The sequence below is a fragment of the Nicotiana sylvestris genome, chromosome 6 (genome assembly GCF_000393655.2).
Source record: "Nicotiana sylvestris chromosome 6, ASM39365v2, whole genome shotgun sequence".
Lineage (NCBI taxonomy): Eukaryota > Viridiplantae > Streptophyta > Magnoliopsida > Solanales > Solanaceae > Nicotiana > Nicotiana sylvestris.
Window position 1 is genome coordinate 147216898 of NC_091062.1, and position 18671 is coordinate 147235568.

Here is an 18671-nt window from a genome sequence, read left to right on the forward strand (position 1 = left end):
CAACTACTTTCTAGTGGAATTATCACTATTGATTATGTAAGATCAAAGGATAATGTTGCGGATCCACTTACAAAAGTCTTAACTAGAGAGGGAGTTGAGAAATCATCTAAGGGAATGGGACTATGGCCGAGGACAAGTCAACATGGCGGTAAATCTACCTAGAATTTTGGATGTTCCGAGATCTAGGTTCAAGGAGCTCAAACAAAGTTGTGATTGACCGGTTCAACATTGTCAAAATAAAATCTTTGGTTCATTCTCGTGATGAAGACAATGTTCAGTAACAAGGATAGAACTTACACATTCTTTAATGATTACCAAAGTTTGATGAGGTATCTATCAAATAGTGTCAATCTAAAGGATTACACGTTTAGGAATCACCTACGTAAGTGTGAAGTGTAAGCCGCTTCAAGGAGAATTCTGTAAGGCCAATTCTCTACGCACTTATGAGACCAGGCGGTGTTCATGGCTAAAACGAACACAACAATGAGAACCAAAAGACGGTTAAGGGTTGGTTGTGTGACATATGGTTGTCTAGGTATACACTAAAGTTCGACGGTTCAAAGATATCAAATCTACCGATTGACCGAGTATATCCGACATATGTTCACTACGGAAAGTTCAAAGGGAAACCTACTTATCCAGATGCAATTAATCCTTACTTGAAAAATCACATAGCTTTCATCTATAATCTTTCTTGATACAACCATTCTCATTCATGTGGGGGATTGTTGGACTTTAAGACATTGGGCTTTAAAGTAGAAGAAGTGTGAAATGGAAATGGAGGGAAAATGAAAATTTGAAGAAGTGAACTTTTGTCTTGCACTTTGTCCCTCATTGATGAAGGACAATCACATTTGTGTGCTTATATATAGATTCACTTCTTAAAGCTCTTAAAAGGAGTTAAAGAGAATGAACCCTCGCGCCGTTGTCGTCGCTCGCTCGGCTCGGCTTCGGCTTCGGCTTCGGATTTGGATTTGGATTTAGATTTGTCAAATGATCGATAAGATTATTTTTTGGACAAAATTTATTTAATTATTTAATAATTAATTAAATGCCACATCACTGCTGAAACTATGCCAGACCCCTGCTGAAAGTTCAGAGGGCCTCGCTGGTCGCGGTTCTGCCGCGACCGCGGTAGAATCGCAACAGTCAGATTCAGAAAGCCTCTTTGGCCGCGGTTCTGCCGCGATCGCGATAGAACCGCGGCAGGCCGCGTATTTTCTGAAAAGACACCTTTCCAGACACCTCTTCTGATATTTGCCTATAAATTCTGAGGCAAAGTTGCATCTTCAAAAGACGGAAAAAAAACACTCCAGAACTTCTTTCTTTCTGAATATACTGCATCCTAATTCGCAGTCTCTCTCTCAAATTCGTAAGTGTGATTTTGCTCCGTTCTTTGAGTTCGTTGGTATCCTGCAGTTTGTATTGTCACTGTTGCAGGAAGGTTTATTCCGTTTTATCCTGGGAGGATTTAATCCATTACCTTGGCAACGTGTGAGGGGGTTAAAATTCCTTAAGGACACACAAGAAAATTGTGGACTCGGAATATTTCTGATTCTTTACTATTTTATACATTTATTTATTCTTCTAACAGTTTTCTGATTTTTGTTTTAACACAGTTACGCTAACAAGAAACTCATGAGAGAATTCATATTATCGGATTTAAATATTACTGTGTTGTACTTTGTAAATAAACAATAAACCATAAAAGGTGGCGTAAATTATAAAGAAAATTATCAGAGCTTTGGCAGGCTGGTCAGTCCTAATATTATGTTGATGCTAGACATTCCAAGCAATGAGTATTTTAATGAGCCCCCATTATGGGATCAATTTGTCCAAGCTTCAACCAACATAGGGAATAATATTACTGTGGCACAAGATCCCCCATATATTTGCATTAAACTAGATTAGTGATAACTGATTATAAACATTACTTTAATTGACTATATATCCTAATTAGATCAGTTGATGTAACATGTCTACTCAACTTGATTATTATCAAAATAATTATGCATCACTTAGATCTGATCACTAACTGTTTGACACCCCAACCAATCCCAAAAATTCGGTTTTCTTTTTATATAAGCAATGTGAGATTATATTATTGGACCAGTTCCTGATTCAATATCCATGGATTTTTAACTTCTTCCCCGTTTTCGGAAAGGTAGGAGAACCAGAAAAAAACAGTTTATTTTCATTTTCCATACGTAAACGTAGGGGTCTACAAAGGAAACTGATAAATCACACTAAATCAATAATCCGAGTCATACCGAAAAAAAGCACTCAACTATAGTTTGGTTTGATTTGATTTGGTGTTGGAAAAAAAAAATAAGGCCATAATTGGTTTAGTTTGGTTTTAATTCAAAAGGCTAAACCGAAACCAAACCAACCCGACATTACATGTCTAAATGTTTTAAATATATTTAATACATAAAAATATTTATTGTAATGTAGTTTATAAATATTTCTTAAACTTTTTCATAATTTTATCTTTAACATATTATTTCAAGCTGGGACATACAATTTTTGAATGCTCCAATAAGTTTTATAGTCCATAAATGTTAGTAACTCAAATCCCATACCAAAATCAAATCAATATTAATACTAACAAAAGATATTCAATTCAATTGTACTTGGAATGACAATAGTGTTGGATATCTTTTTTTTTTTTTTTTAGTTTTACCATGGTTTAGATAAAATGCATAACTTATTTTTTTTAGTGTCTAGTCATGTAAATAATAGTACTTATAAGTCGTACTTATTTTAGCAACTTAGTAATTTTAGATAATGTTTATTTTCATTATGTCTTATTAATAATATTTATTTTATGTGATTTTATTATCTTTATTGTTGAATATTTTAGTGCAATGTCATGGCTCATGTCATATTTTATGTTATTTTCTTGAAAAACACCTCATATAGTTATATCTTACTAGGATTAAAGAAATATTTGGAGCATAAATTCTATGTTTTGTGCTATGAAAATTTTATGAAAAAAACCCGAAAACCCGGAAAAAACCCGAGATTAAAAAACCCGACTTTATTGGTTTGGTTTGGTCTTTAGGTTTAATAACCTGACACAATTGATTTGGTTTAGTAATTGGAAAATTCGCACCAATCTGACCTATGTACACCCCTATGTAAACGACGGGCTTGAAAAATTCAATGGAAACCGTGAATAAGAAAAAAGTTACTCTAAATAAATTAAAACAAACGGAAAATTTTATTTTGTGTCTCACGTATCAAGTTATACTGTCATACTTGTGTGAGGCAATTCTTTGTTTAACAAGTGGACAGATTGGAGGTCTCAAATCCAATCAATTTATATGCAATTAAACATAAATTGAGAAAGATTTTTTCTCTTCTCTTCCAACCCCCACCCTCCAAACCCAACCCCAATTTAAATTTTCTTATTAAGCCTTTTTAGTCCTATAATATATAATTTTTAGTCATTCTCAAAAATAATATAAATATAGAACATGAATTGATCGAGTTCTTATATATTAACATTATTGACAGGCATGGGAAAGTAAGAAGGAAAGAAAGGTAAATCAAAGGCAAAAAGGAATACGGATAATGAAACAAAAGACGTGTGAGGTAAAATTATTCAGCTAATTAACCTAATCTTTGTAATCTAATAGGAGCTCTGTCTAAGTTTTAAAAGTAAAGGAAGGCACCTTAAACTTTTTCAATCTAGAAAGAAGGTTAATTTTAGAAGAAATTACATCATATATTACTTGGGCCATATAGCCCAATTGAAAATAGCCCATATTTGAAGCTTTTACCTAGTTTAGCTCAGGTTGTATATGTTCTGAAATTTAGTTTTCACCCGGTAGCCCACAATTAAAATAACGGTTTTCACTTTTAAATTTCTTTTTCTCTCTTTATTTTTCTCTCTTCATCTCACGCTTTTCTTAGAGACGAAGGCAACCGTCCTCCATTGTTTGGTCTCAAGTACTTTTTCGAGCTTTCACTCTTATTTTCAGGTAATTTTCGTTTCATTTTATGCTTTTACCACAGTTTTGGTTTTAATTTTTTTTATTTTTAATTTTTTTTGCTTTTCTGATTATGAATATTTTCGTTACAATGTTGTTGTGTTTTTTGTTTGATTTTGGCTTCCTTCTATCTTCGTTCTGGGCTTAAACTTGATGTTTCAGTTTGCATGCTTTGTTATTTCGACTTTTAGGGTAGAATTTTGAGTTTTTTTAGTTTTGTTACAATTTGGAAAAATTGGCCTCTGCTTTGTGTTCATGGCTTTTATTTTTGGTTTGATTTTGTGTTTTCCTTCACTTGTCTTCACTTTTGTTAAAGTTTTGTTTGTTTTATTGTAGAAAATGCATTCAAAAAACCTGCTTCAAAAAGTCGTATGAAGGTTGCTGGAAAAGGCGTTAAGTTCGATTTTGCGAAAAGATTGAGGGACTTGCCGTCAAGCCCTGATTCTGAAGCTAATGTGCATGTCCAGGCTCCAGATGATGATTTTGAGTCTCATGCTCTTCCAAAAAACTCGCAACAAGAGAGCAGTCGAATGACTCGTTCGCAAACGAAGAATACTTCTACTCCAGTTAAATCATTGAGGGACTTGCTCTCAACCCCTAATTCTAAAGCGAATATGCATGTCTAGGCTCCCGATGATGATGATTTTGAGTCTCCTTCTCCTACAAAAAAGTTACAACAAGAGAGCAGTTGAATGACTCGTTCACAAACGAGTAATACTCCTACTCTAGTTAATATTGTTAGAATAAGTAGTAAGAAATATGGGAGACCTAAAAAATCAAAAGAAAAGCTGAAAGTTGATTTGGTTAATGAAGATGGTGTATGCCCCAGTGTTAAATCGAAAAAGAGAAAGATCAAGGACGATGATGAGAGTGGTCTTGATTGCATATCCAAAGAACAAAGGTTTGCTATTAATTTTATACACGCTTATACAATTTCATACAAAGTTATATAACTGTTTATACATCTTTATACAAGTACTGCTACATTGATTTATACATGTTTATACAATGTTTTAGTATAGTTTTTGTTCCTGATCTCTTTCTTGTTAGTTTTCCATATGCAAGGTTGGAGACTTCTATATACAATCAGTTGATCATTTCCACAACAGGATTAGTTCCAAAACCGAGACTGATATTGTGAGCATTTTGAAGCAATGTTTGACTGACACGCAGCTTCAAATGTTCTGTGCTAGTTGTTTTGGGTACTTCTTGGACCTCCCTCAATTTAAAATTCAAAATCAACTTATTCATTGTATACTATTGAGGGAAGTTGTCCCAGGACGGGAAAAGGAGTTGTGGGTGAAAATTAATGGTTGTTTGCTATGTTTTGGCATTGGAGAGTTTGTTGTTATCACTGGTTTGAAGTGTGTAGAAGAAGACGCCACTTTCTATGACAAACCAAATGTCTATAGGTTGCTAAAAGAGTATTTTTCAGGAGATGGAAAAAAGGCTATAACGAGGGGGCAACTTCTTGATCGCTTCAAGAAAAAGGACTGGAAGTCGGACGAAGATGCATGCAAGATGGCCTTGATGGTGTTTGTCCATCATTTCATATTCTCAGATGCCAATAATCATGGTATCAACAAAGATGATTTTGATATCATTGAAAGTGGTCAATATCAGACGTATGCTTGGGGGAAAAAGCCATTTGAAGATATTTTAAAGACAATGAGGGACAGACAGTGTGACTATTTGACAATGTATAGGCTTGGAGGTTTGCCACTTGCATTACAAATATGGTTTTTTGAGTGTTGCTCTATGGTTGACAAGCACCTAGCTGTTCGCGTTGGCACAAATGTGTCACGCATTCTTAATTGGAAAGTCACTGAAACTCCAACATATGCAGATTTGACTGGCCTGGTGATCATGTCTAGTATCGACAAGGTAAATATTTTGTACCGTAAGACTTCTTCATATATGATTTCAGTTTTTCTGTAAGTATGTATACTTATGAATATGTCACAATTTCCTTTTTCTACTATTGTAATCCAGTTTTTCTTCTTGTAGTTGAACTATAGGAACATTTCCCCTACTCGTGAAGAGATGTCAACTCTGAACATCGCCACGCTTTTTGAAGTTAATGCCGATGATGTTGCATCAGGGGAGGTACCTGCCTCTCACATTGATGATTCTATCGCTGTATCTCCGTCTTGTCCTCAAACTATGGAGCAACAGTCTAAACGACCTATCATGACCCCGGTTCGCCCTCCGTGAACCATCATGACGACACCTAGTCCCTATGACTAGGTAAGCCTAAATTGCGAAAAATAAACCAATTTACGGAAGTAAAATGATGTAAAACAGAATTAGAGTAATAAGACAGTGTTTAAAAGTGCCGCTCGGCATACACAATATTTAGCTCTCAGAAACCAATACATATCTCCAAGACCCGGAAACCCATGAATCACAAGCTAAGGATCTCTACATAGTACTCTAACTCCAAAATCTAACAAGGAAAGAAATACAGAATGGCAAATGTTTAAAAGCTAGAATAGAAAGGGACTCCTCGGTCTGCGGATGCGGCATATATACTTCGAAGTCGCTGGAGCAGTCGCCTCACCTCAAGGGTGACAGGACTGAGTCGCAGTACCTGGTCAGCACATGAAAAACATACGCAGAAGGGGCATGAGTACACCACAGCGGTACTCAGTAAGTGTCAAGCCTAACCTTAGTCGGGTAGTGACGAGGAAGGTCAGGGCCCTACTGAGGTTAAATAAAATACAAAGTATAACAGTGTAGAACAAGACAGTATAATTAAGTGCAACAGTTAGAAATAACATAGAATAGAAAGAGCAACAACAACTAGAATAGAGGCAAAATAATCACTGAGGGAACACAGCTCAACACTGAGATATCAACCAGGGATCTACTAGGATACCGTCCTGTAGGCCCCAAATGTAAAAGTCTAGTGGATCTCCCAGGTGTCGTCCCGTAGTCCAACTCATAATGCGCCGGGGATCTTGATCGCAGCCTACTCCACACTACTAAAAAGTAGGAGGAGAGGGTCGCAATAGCTTTTACCCGATTTGTGGGTTGGGATCGATTTCCATAGAGAGCTAGGAATGGAGTCGAGTATCTATTTAGGTTGGAATTGCGTATTTGTTCCAAATATCACTTCTAATCATTTTTGAGCTTTCTTTATATTCTACTATTATCAAACTACAAATTATAATTGCTACTAGATTAACTACGAGTAAATTGCTACAAGTTGTATCTAATAGTTTAAAAGGCACTAGGGTAGTGACATCCTCCTAGGTGGCTAATTGACGGGTAATTGAACCTAAGGCACGATTGACATGATTGGGGAATATTCTATAACTGTTGCATAATTTTACCCACTCGCACACCTCTCGGTAGAGAGAGTGATTTTGCCCAATTGACTTTCTCAAGACCAATAGGATAGGCAAAATTTCTCAAGCAACTGGGGTTCAAGTCGGGTGTTACTCTCTCGAGATTTAACCCTTTAATTGGGACTATCAATTCTCTTGAGTCCATCCCAATTCCTTGTTGGGTCAATTTCGGATACTTAGGCTCTTTTTCTCAAGAAGAACCCAAGTCAACTTAGCACAAACTAGTGTTTGCAACCACTAATTCATAGATTAAATCATGAAATTGACCCAAATAACAAACACCCACAATCAATCTAACCTTAAATCATAATATCCATCAATTACCCACACTAGGGTTGAGCCACAACCCTAGCTAATGGGTCTAACTGCTCATGCTTGAAGAGAAAAACAGAGAAATAGATGAAGATAAAGACATATTAATTAATTGCTAAGATAAATACAAAGATTCAATGATAAAAACTAAGTAAAAATGCCCAAAATGGCTAAGAAAAGTCCTCTCACGAGGCAGCTAACGTCTGATAATATCTGATGCCCTAAAAATGGAAAAAAGGTTCTATTTATACTAAGCTGGAAAAACTAGACAAAATTGCCCCTGCGGGGTTAGTGCGGACCGCACAAAATGGTGTGTGGCCGCACTAGGCTCTTGAACTTGCAATCTTGACTCTCTGAACCCAGGCTCCGCGAACGCACAAAATGGACTGCGGTCGTGGAGGCTTCTAGCGCGGTCCGCACAAACTCGACCGTGGACCGCACAGGCTTGAACCTCTGAACTTGGCATCTCTTTGAACCTTGTCTCTGTAGACCGCACAGAATGGGAGTGTGGCCGCAGAGGTCCACCGCGAACTGCACAAAGTGTAGTGTGGCCGCATTGCTTCGAAGCTTGAAATGCTGAGTCTCTGAACCTCTCTAGTGCAGACCGCACAAAGTGTAGTGTGGCTGCATTAGGCCTATTTTTCCTGAGTTTGTCTTGTCTTTGGTACTTGTGCAAGTTTCACTCCTTTTGAGCTGATCTTTGACATCTTGTCACTTTGTTGATCAAACCTGCAATCAAGCACAACTTATGAGCCTTTTGGGACTATTTTGTATGAATTTATAATCAAAGGGCAAGCAAGAAGGAGCATAAAATGCGTCAAAATTCCTACTTATCAACTCCCCCAAAGTTAAGCTTTTGCTTGTCCTCAAGCAAAAAAAATAAGACTCACCCCTTAAGGGAAAATCCAAGAAATTTTCAGATGTCCTAAAGCAACCTCAACTAGCATAAATTGGGACTAACAATTTCCCTCAATACAAATGAATCATTAACAACATTTAACCTTTGAAAAACCATGGATCAAGTGCGACACAAGAGCATCAAGAGTTGACTCAACACATCAAAGAACTCTCTCAATTACTTTGGTCATTGTGGAACCAAAACTCATACATCCTCAACTCTCTTTAAGCAAACCTCACCTTTTTAGAATATTGGGGCACAAACCGAGGTTAATGGAAATTCGCTCATCTCTCTCAAGAAAAAGTCACAAGTCCGACTCTAAGTACCATATGCTTGCCCCTTATGTGAGTATCCACTAATGTAAGCTTCATTCAACTCAATATCATATAGGGCTTTTGTGGAGTCATTGTGAAGGCTTTTGGTTCAGGGTAGGAAATGTTTTGGTCTAAGTAGGTTCCATCTTCCCTTAAGCACTTCTTTTGATTCATTTAGCAAACATTCTCTTGATTCTTTGAGTCATTTCACTTCTTTTCTAAGGGGTTAGAGAAACATATTGTCACTCTTTCTTATGCTTTTCAAACCTTTTCTCATTTTTCAAGTTTTCCACACCTTTCATTCTTTGCTTTTCTTGAATCCCTCTTTATTCCTTTTCACATTGATCATTTTTTTGTCTTTTGCTTTTCTTTCTTTTTCATTGCCTTTTCTTTTCTTCGCTTTTTTGTGCCTTTTTACCACTTTGTTGCCATCCTCGTCTCTCCCCCCAAACTTATACTTTTGCCATGTGCTAAAGGAAAGATCGGGTGCCAAGAAAGGGTATCTTTTAGAACAGGTATAGGCTTGTATCATGGTTCTTGAAAGATGAAAGTCTAAGGCTCAAAAGGGTTAACTAGGGATCATATCATTGGTAGGCTATGGATTTGTTCAAACTATCATTTAGATCAAGGAGAGCCTATAATCATGCCTCAAGTCAAAATTCACTTATGATTTCGCCTCAACAAACATTCAAGGCAAGTTCTAGACCAATGGCTTGGGACTTGGACTTGCAATTCAATTACTCACTACACAAGCTTAAGGATTGCTAAAGACATAGAGTCAGGGGCCCACAACGACCTTAGATACGATTTGAGCACGCAATGGTCCCGAAAAAATCCACTTGATGATTATTGGTCAACACAAGAGTCTCAAGGTCACGACTTTCACCATCCTAAACACAACAACTTGTTTTTGATCATGAGATCAAAGAAAAATGTGCTAGGCCCAAGTGAAGCTTTGCTTGAGGTATCCTTAACTACAAACTACTAAAAACAAAAAAGAAAACGGACTCAAACCCTTAAGAAGGTTGTCATGCCATCCATCATTGGGAAGAGCCACCCGGTTCGCACAACACTCCACCTTTGTAAAGAACCGTGGAACTAAGAAAACCAAAGGTTTATTGAAAACGTCCAAAACAAAACAAAAAGCTACGAACATAAATAAGAAGCTAAAAACGAAAAATTTTGTGGAAAATAGAATGAATATATACAAGAGGGGATTTGAATATACAACGAATGAGATGAATATATATAATGTGATATAACTTTATATACAGACCCAAAGAAAGATAAAAAGTGCGATAAAAGTAACTATATATCAAATTATATATAGACCAAATGTGAAAAATCAAGAAAGCATAAAAAAATATCAATATATACAGTCATCCAAAAAAATGTAGGGCTCACCATCTCAAATGAAAGTTGGCATTGTCCCCAATGCCAACTAGTCTAACTAAGCACCAAAAATATAGTGAAAAAAGATATAGAAGACTCTCTAAGCCGTGTTTGTCTGCATAGGATCATGGATGGTCCCTGGGTCCTCTGTGTGCTCGGTAACCTCAGACTGGTTCCTAGTGGTTTGCTCTGCTGCTACTGAGACCGGGGCCTGGACCTCGACAGGCTTTGGAACTGGTACATCCTGTGGTTGACTGGAGGAAGTCTCCAGTGGGTCCGCCAATTGGATGATAGCATCATCAGCTCTAGGAATCATCCTCCTCCTCTTCGGAGGCCTTTGTGTCTGCTCCAGCTGTGGGTGAGTTGCTGGCACTGGGTCATCAAGAAACAAGTCTAAAGGCAGCTAGTTTGCCTTCAGTCTATCAACATCTACCCGCAGCACCTTCACGGACTCCTTGGAGGCCCGTGTCTTCCGCAACTTCTTATGCTCCTTAGCAAGCTCCTTGAGAGCCTTGCTATGTGAATTGATTGCCTTTGAGAGCGCAGCCTGAGTATCGAGGATCTTCTTCTTGTTGTCAGGTATCTCCTTGAGCGCATCCTCTATCGGCTGTGGCACCTGTGGAGCTGGGGAAACCAACTGAGCCTCTATAGTGGTAGTCAAAATGGACAACTTGGATGAGGCAGTCTGCATCCAGCTGTTGATACTCAAAAGTGTCTGGCTCAAACGGTGGGCAGTAATAGGATTGGCCCGGGTAGATGGGATCTCCGGGCCTGCTGATGTGGATGGACCAGGAGGGATATCTGGAGATGTGGAGGTATGCCCAGCAGAAGCCACTACCTCAACTGGCTTCTCAAACTGGCCAGTTGGAGCAGTAGCTGGTACTTTGTAGTTCTTGCTCTTGTGGTTGTCATCCACCTTCATGCTATACCAGGAAAATGGGGTTGTCGCCTTGACCTTGATGTTATAGGGCCTTTTGTCCACATTCAGGTCCCGGAAGTACATTGTGAGGAAACTGGGGAAAGGATAGTTTCGGTCATGCTATGCGCCCACAATAGTGATAATCCAGGACATCACATTCCCCACCTCTATGGGGTACCCCATCATAATTGAAGCAACCAATACAGCCTGGTGGAGAGGAAGGGTGTTGTCATGAGTGGTAGGGTCCAACCGGCTGCAAACAAAAGTCTCTCATCCCCTCTCTTCAAAGTTCAAGGTCCTTCTCAATATTTTGACCCTAGCAGTCAACCAATCGGGGACGGTACCTGGGATTTCTAAGTACTGTGCTAGCCATGGACGGACATCCTCACCCATATCCATCTTCACCATATACAGAGTCTCATCCTCCTCATTGAAGCCCAGATATTCATTAATCGACTTCCCATCAAATAACACCTTGAGGTTCCGAACCTTGGTCGCTTTGGAGCCTTTTTGATGTGGTTACATTGCAATAAAACTCCTTGACCAAGTGTTCATTGGCGTCCACACAAGTATCTAGGAAGTGCCCCACCCCAATCTAGTCCTAAACTGTCTCTGCACATCGGGGTGTGGGGTAGTAGGTCTCTATCTATGAAGCTCCTCTTCGGAATCAATTTTCTCACCGGCCACCACTCCTAAAACTTATGGTATGCTACCTCACTTACAAATCTATCTTCCCAAGCTTCGGGTTTCCTAGTTCTAGCAACGCCTCCCACTTAAGGCTCACCACCTTCAGCTACTCCCCCATCTTCTTGTATATCCTTCTCACCTCCTCCTGCACCCTCCCCGGATAATGAAGCTGTGGAAGAGGTGGAGTATTCCCCACTACCTTCACCTGAGCCCTCAGACGACCCAGAAGAAATGTTCACTGATGCTTGGGCATCGGGGGAAGAGGGAGGAGTGTCTCTATGTCTAGCCCTCTCCGGATATGGGATGTATTCTGGGACTGAGTCCGAAGAGATCTCCCAAGTGGACTCGTACTCACTCCCCGACATGTCAATGGTTTTGTCAGCCGCTTTTATGGCCTTCCTCATGTTCTTGATGTTTTGCCTAGCTTGGGGAGTGAGTTTGACCATTTTCTATTTTCCACCCCGGGAGGATTCACCTCTGTCGGGTTGTTTTGATCCCTTGACTCTTTGTTTTACCATTGTCTACAAACATCATTCAATATATTTGTTAGTATCAATCAAGGCAGTTCAAGTTATTGCAGCAGAACAAAATCAAAGTGTTGCAGACAGTCCTCAGAAACTGCCCAGTGCGGACCTCACGAAATGGAGTGCGGCCGCACAAGGACCAGTGCAGTCTGCATAAAATGGTAGTGCGGTCTAAACAGGGGTGGGGTTCAGAATACCCACCCTCTGAATCTTGACAGTGTGGCCCGTACAAAATGGTACTGCGGCCGTACTGGACCAGTACGGACCGCACAAAATGTAGTGTGGCCGCACTGCCCAAGGGTTATCTTTCAGAAGTTCAACAGTGCAGTCCGCACAAAGTGGTACTGCGGACAGCACTGGGGCACCGCGGACCGCACAAAAATGACCGCGGTCCGCACAGGGTGCCCAGAAGTAGCACTAAGTTATGGCTTGAGATTTTGCTTTTAAGGTCAAATTTCCACCTAATTAGAGGCCCTAATCGATTATCTAGTCTATTAAACTACTAAGTCCACAGAAATCAACATTTAAACTAATCTAACCTAGAAATCGAACTAATTACGGAAGGAAGAAGAACAAAAGTTAAGAAAAATGGAAATTAAACAAAATTACAAAATTAAACAAAGAAGAAATGAGTGTAATGTTACCAGATTATGAGATGAAGTGAAGTTAAACAGTGCCAATCAAGCAATTACAATCAAAGAAGAAGAGGAACAATATTTAGAGTCTCTGAGGATCAATTTTGCGAAAGGGTAAAAGGAGCCCCTCATGGTCTATTTATAGAAAAACCCCTGGGGCCCATTCTCACCTACCAGTGGGGACCGCACAAAATGGACCGCGGTCTGCACTAAGCTGTTATGATCAAACTTGGCCAATTATTCCGTTGCGGTCCGCACAAAGCAGACCGCGGCCGCAGTGGTCCACTGTGGATCGCACAAAGTGTAGTGCAGCAACAGTGACCAACTTCAAAGAGGTATCACTTTAGCCTTCACTAGTGCGGAGCGCAGAAAGTGTAATGCGGCCGCACTGGCAACTTTAGAGACTGAACAATTTCTTCATTATGTCTTGCATTGCATCAACACAATCCCTGCAACATCTCACAACCAGTTAGCCCAAAAATCAATCCTATACTACAAAGAAAATCAAAGAAAACAACAAGAAGAAAAACACATGGGTTGCCTCTCAAGAAGCGCTTAATTTAACGTCGCGGCACGATGCATGTTACCATCACATCATTTGAAGTGAAGAAGTGCCACCACGTGGCTGTCATCAATTTTCCCAAGATAATGCTTGACCCGGTGCCCGTTAACTCTGAAGATTTCACCAGTTTTATTTTTCAAATCAAGAGCACCAAAAGGGGTCACAAACACAACTTCAAATGGACCACTCCATTTGGATTTGAGCTTTCCCGGAAACAGACGTAACCGGGAGTTGAACAAGAGAACCAAATCACGTATTTTGAACTCCTTTCTATGAGCATATTTGCCATGAAGGTACTTCATCTTGTCCTTATACAAGGACGAACTGGAGTAGGCATGGAATCTAAATTCATCGAGTTCATTGAGCTGCTCTACACGAAGATTGGCTGCAACATCCCATTCAAGATTCAACTTCCTCAAAGACCACATGGCCTTGTGCTCTAACTCAACCGGAAGATTGCATGCTTTCCCAAACACCAGCCGATACAGAGACATCCCAATCGGAGTTTTTTAAGCCGTTCGATAAGCCCATAGAGCGTCATCCAACTTCTTTGACCAATCGGTCCTATTTGCATTGACTGTCTTTGACAATATACTTTTGATTTCCTGATTGGAGACTTCCACTTGACCACTTGCTTGAGGGTGATAGGGGTAGAAAATTTGTGATTGGCACCGTACTTAGAAAGCAACGTGTCGAAAGCTTTATTGCAAAAATGAGATCCCCCATCACTAATAATCGCACGGGGAGTGCCAAACCTTGTGAAAATTCTCTTCTTAAGAAATGCAACAACACCCCGGGCTTCATTGTTAGGCAAAGCCACGACTTCAACCCATTTTGAGACATAGTCAACCACCACGAGAATGTAAGTATTCCCACAAGAGCTAACAAATGGACCCATGAAATCGATGCCCCAAACATCAAAGATATCCACTTCAAAAATGGTATTGAGAGGCATCTCGTCCCTTTTTGAAATTCCATCCGCTCTTTGGCATTCATCACACCTCTTCACAAAATCACATGCATCTTTGAACAGGGTTGGCCAATAGAACCCGCAACTAAGAACTTTCGAGGCGGTCCTCACCCCACCGTGATGGCCACCATAGGGTGAGGAATGACAAGCCTCTAAGATACTCAATTGTTCTTCCTCCGGTACACATCGACGAATCACACCATCCGTGCAAATCTTGAACGAATACGGCTCATCCCAATAAAAGTCCAAACTATCCCGCTTGAGCTTCTTCCTTTGGTTAGAAGAGAGCTTATACGGGATTATTCCGGTCACAAGGCAAACCGTGGCATATCATTTATTAACACCACAAGGAGTTGTTCGTCGGAAAATAAATCATTGATCTCAAAGCCATCACAAGGCCTCCCCTCCTCCTCCAAATGGGACAAGTGGTCCGCCACTTGGTTCTCACTACCTTTCCGGTCCACAATTTCTAGATCAAACTCTTGAAGTAGTAACACCCATCGCATCAATCTTGCCTTGGAGTCTTTATTTGTCATCAAGTACCTAAGAGCGGCATGATCGGTGTGCACTATGACCTTGGACCCCATAAGATACGGCCGAAACTTTTCCATTGCAAATACTATAGCCAACAACTCTTTTTCGGTAACCGTGTAGTTCTTTTGAGCCTCATTCATGGTCTTGCTTGCGTACTACACCGGATGAAACATCTTGTTAACCCTTTGACCCAAAACAACCTCAACCACAACGTCACTTGCATCGCACATGAGCTCGAAAGGTAACCTCCAATTTTGTACGATAATGATAGGGGTAGTGGTCAACTTAAGCTTGAGAAGCTCGAATGCTTGCATACATCCCTCATCGAACATAAACTTTACATCCTTTTCTAGCAACTTGCACAAGGGGTTTACCATTTTTAAAAAATCTTTTATAAACCTCCGGTAAAAACCCGCGTGCCCAAGAAAACTCCTCACCCCTTTGACATAAGTAGGGGGAGGAAGCCTTGAAATCACCTCTATTTTGGCTTTGTCAACTTCAATCCCTCGCTTTGAAATTTTGTGACCCAACACTATACCCTCTTCAACCGTGAAATGGCATTTTTCCCAATTGAGTACGACATTTGTGTCTTCACATCGGGCCAATACTCTATCCAAATTTCTCAAACATTCTTCAAATGAATCACCAACCACACTAAAATCATCCATGAAGACCTCCAATATATCTTCCACCATGTCGGTGAAAATAGCCATCATGCATCTTTGGAATGTCGCTGGAGCATTACACAATCCGAACGGTATCCGAGAGAAAGCAAAGGTTCCATACGGACAAGTAAAGGTGGTCTTCTCTTGGTCCTCCGGGGCAATTAAGATTTGATTATACCCCGAGTACCCATCCAAAAAGCAATAAAAAGCATGCCCCACGAGACGATCAAGCATTTGGTCAAGGAATGGCAATGGGAAATGGTCCTTTCGGGTCACCTTGTTTAGCTTCCGGTAGTCCATACAAACCCTCCAACCTGTGACTGTCCGAGTAGGAATAAGTTCATAGTTGTCATTGGTCACCACAGTCATACCACCCTTCTTCGGTACACATTGCACCGGAGAAGTCCATGAGCTATCAAAAATGGGGTACACAACCCCGACATCCAACCATTTGATCACTTCTTTCTTCACCACTTCTTGCATACCCTCATTCAATCTTATTTAATGCTCCAAGGACGGCTTTGCATCATCCTCCAAGATAATTTTGTGCATACAAAATGTGGGGCTTATTCCCTGAATGTCAGCTAGAGTCCATCCAATTGTCCTTTTCTACTTTTGAAGCACCGCCAAAGTGGCCTCAACCTGCATGTTAGTAAGGAACGAAGAAAGAATAACTGGTAAAGTAGAGTTTGAGCCCAAGAATTCATACCTGAGGTGTAGAGGAAGTGGTTTCAACTCCAACACTGGTGGTTCCTCAATTGATGGTTTTGTTGGTGGAGTTTTCTGGTTTTCAAGATCCAAAGACAATTTTCTAGGCTCATAAGAATAAAAGCCCATCCCATGTAAGGCGTTTACGCACTCTACTCTACTTGCATCCTTATTAACATCAAGATATAATAGCACGGCCTCAAAAGGATCCTCCACATTGATCATAGCATTGGTATCATCCACAATCACAACCGTGACAAGGTCTACAAATAAGCACACCTCGGTGCTATTGGGTTGCTTCATAGACTTGCAAACATGGAAAATGACCTTTTCATCTCCCACTCGGAAAGTGAGCTCACTCGCTTCAACATCAACCAATTCCTTCCCCGTTGCAAGGAAAGGCCTTCCCAAGATAATAGGAACCTCATAGTCCACCTCACAATCTAGAATCACAAAGTCGGTCGGCAATATGAATTTGTCCACTCGGACAAGCACGTCATCAATAATGCCCAAAGGTCGCTTCATCGATTGATCCTCCATTTGAAGTCTTATTGAGGTTGGCCTAGGTTTCTCGATACCCAAAGTTTTGAAAACTGAGTAGGGCATCAAATTGATACTAGCTCCCAAGTCACATAGAGCCTTAGCAAAATTCGCACTCCCAATGGTGCAAGGAATGGTGAAAGCACCGGGATCTTCAAGCTTCGGGGCCATTGAATGCACTATAGCACTAACTTGGCGAGTCATCTTTATAGTTTCACAATCCATAGAATGCTTCTTTGTAACCAAGTCTTTCATAAATTTTGTATAACCCGACATTTGTTCAAGTGGCTCCACCAAAGGCACATTAATATATAAGCTCTTCATCATGTCAATGAACTTTTTAAACTGATTATCATTCTTCTACTTCGCGAGACTTTGAGGATAAGGTGGAGGTGGCCTTAGCAAAGGAGACTTGGCTTTTGGCACAACCGGCTCTGGCATGTCAATTATGTGTTCCCTATATGGGTTCACATCATTTTGAGTTTCCACCTCGACTTCTTGAATATCAATCCTCACTCCATTGTTCACATTTTCATCAACCACATCTTCAACTACCAAAGGGACTTCATCATCTTGCAACTCAACATTATCATCCATGACTTGTTTTTGCTTAGAGGCATTCACATCACTACCTCTCCCACTTCTTGTTGTAACCGCCATAACATGATTGTTCCCACCTTTTAGGTTCACTACCGTATCACTTGGTAGAGCACCCTTCGGGCGAGTATTCAATGACTGAGAGATTTGGCCTAATTGCACCTCTAAGTTTCGGATAGAGATGTTGTGAGAATCTAACTGTGCATCAGAATCTGCATTCCTCTTCATCATCTGCTCGAACATCATTTCAATTCTACCCATATCATTACCCGAATAACTAGGACCTTGAGATGGAAATGGTGGTGGATTGTTCGGTTGTTAGTACATTGAGGGCCTTTGAAAGTCTTGCCCTTGGTTTCCTTGGTTTCCATTGTTCCATCCTCCTTGATTATTATTGCCACCCCAATTATTGTTATTACAATTCCAATTCCCTTGGTTGCCTTGATTGTTGTTCTGATTACCCCAGTTGTTGTTTTGGTTGTTGTTCCCCAATTGCCACTGTTTTGTTGTTGATTGCCCCAATTGCCTTGAGGTCTCCACTGTTGTTGGTTGGAAGAGTTTCCCCGTTGGCCTTGATAGTTGTTTACATATTGAACCTCTTCACTTTGGTCATCATAACCATCATTTTGAAAACCATCACATGCATCATCAAATTGCTCAGAATTCCCTTGGTTTTGTTGCCTTCTCTTGTTGACAAGCATATTAACATCCTCCATGGCATTCACTTGGCGAGGATTTTGGACTTGTTGTAACTGTGCCTTAGCCAATTGATTCATAGTAGTTGTCAACTCCTCTATAGCTTGCCCATGGTCATGTAATTCCTTGTACAAATGAATAACTGTATGGTCTCCTTGAGGTATATTGGCTCTACTTTGCCATGCAGAAGAAGTGTCGTCCATCTCATCAACTACATCACATGCCTCATCATATGACATCTTCATAAAGTTGCCCCCGACAAGTTGGTTCACTATGCATTGATTTGTTGTATTAATGCCCCTGTAGAAAGATTGTTGGATCATAGCATCGGTCATATCATTATTGGGGCATTCCTTCATCAACGTTCTATACT

General features: G+C 40.2%; 1 protein-coding gene across 1 annotated transcript; it reads right to left on the reverse strand.

Moving 5' to 3' along the window:
• Window positions 1-13620: 13620 nt before the first annotated feature.
• LOC138871437 (uncharacterized) lies at window positions 13621-17665 on the reverse strand. The gene is made up of 2 exons (XM_070149317.1): window positions 17522-17665; window positions 13621-13896 (listed from the first exon to the last, which is right to left on the reverse strand). Exons 1-2 carry the CDS (start codon window positions 17663-17665, stop codon window positions 13621-13623), a joined length of 420 nt encoding a protein of 139 aa, XP_070005418.1.
• Between the last annotated feature and the right edge of the window lie 1006 nt (window positions 17666-18671).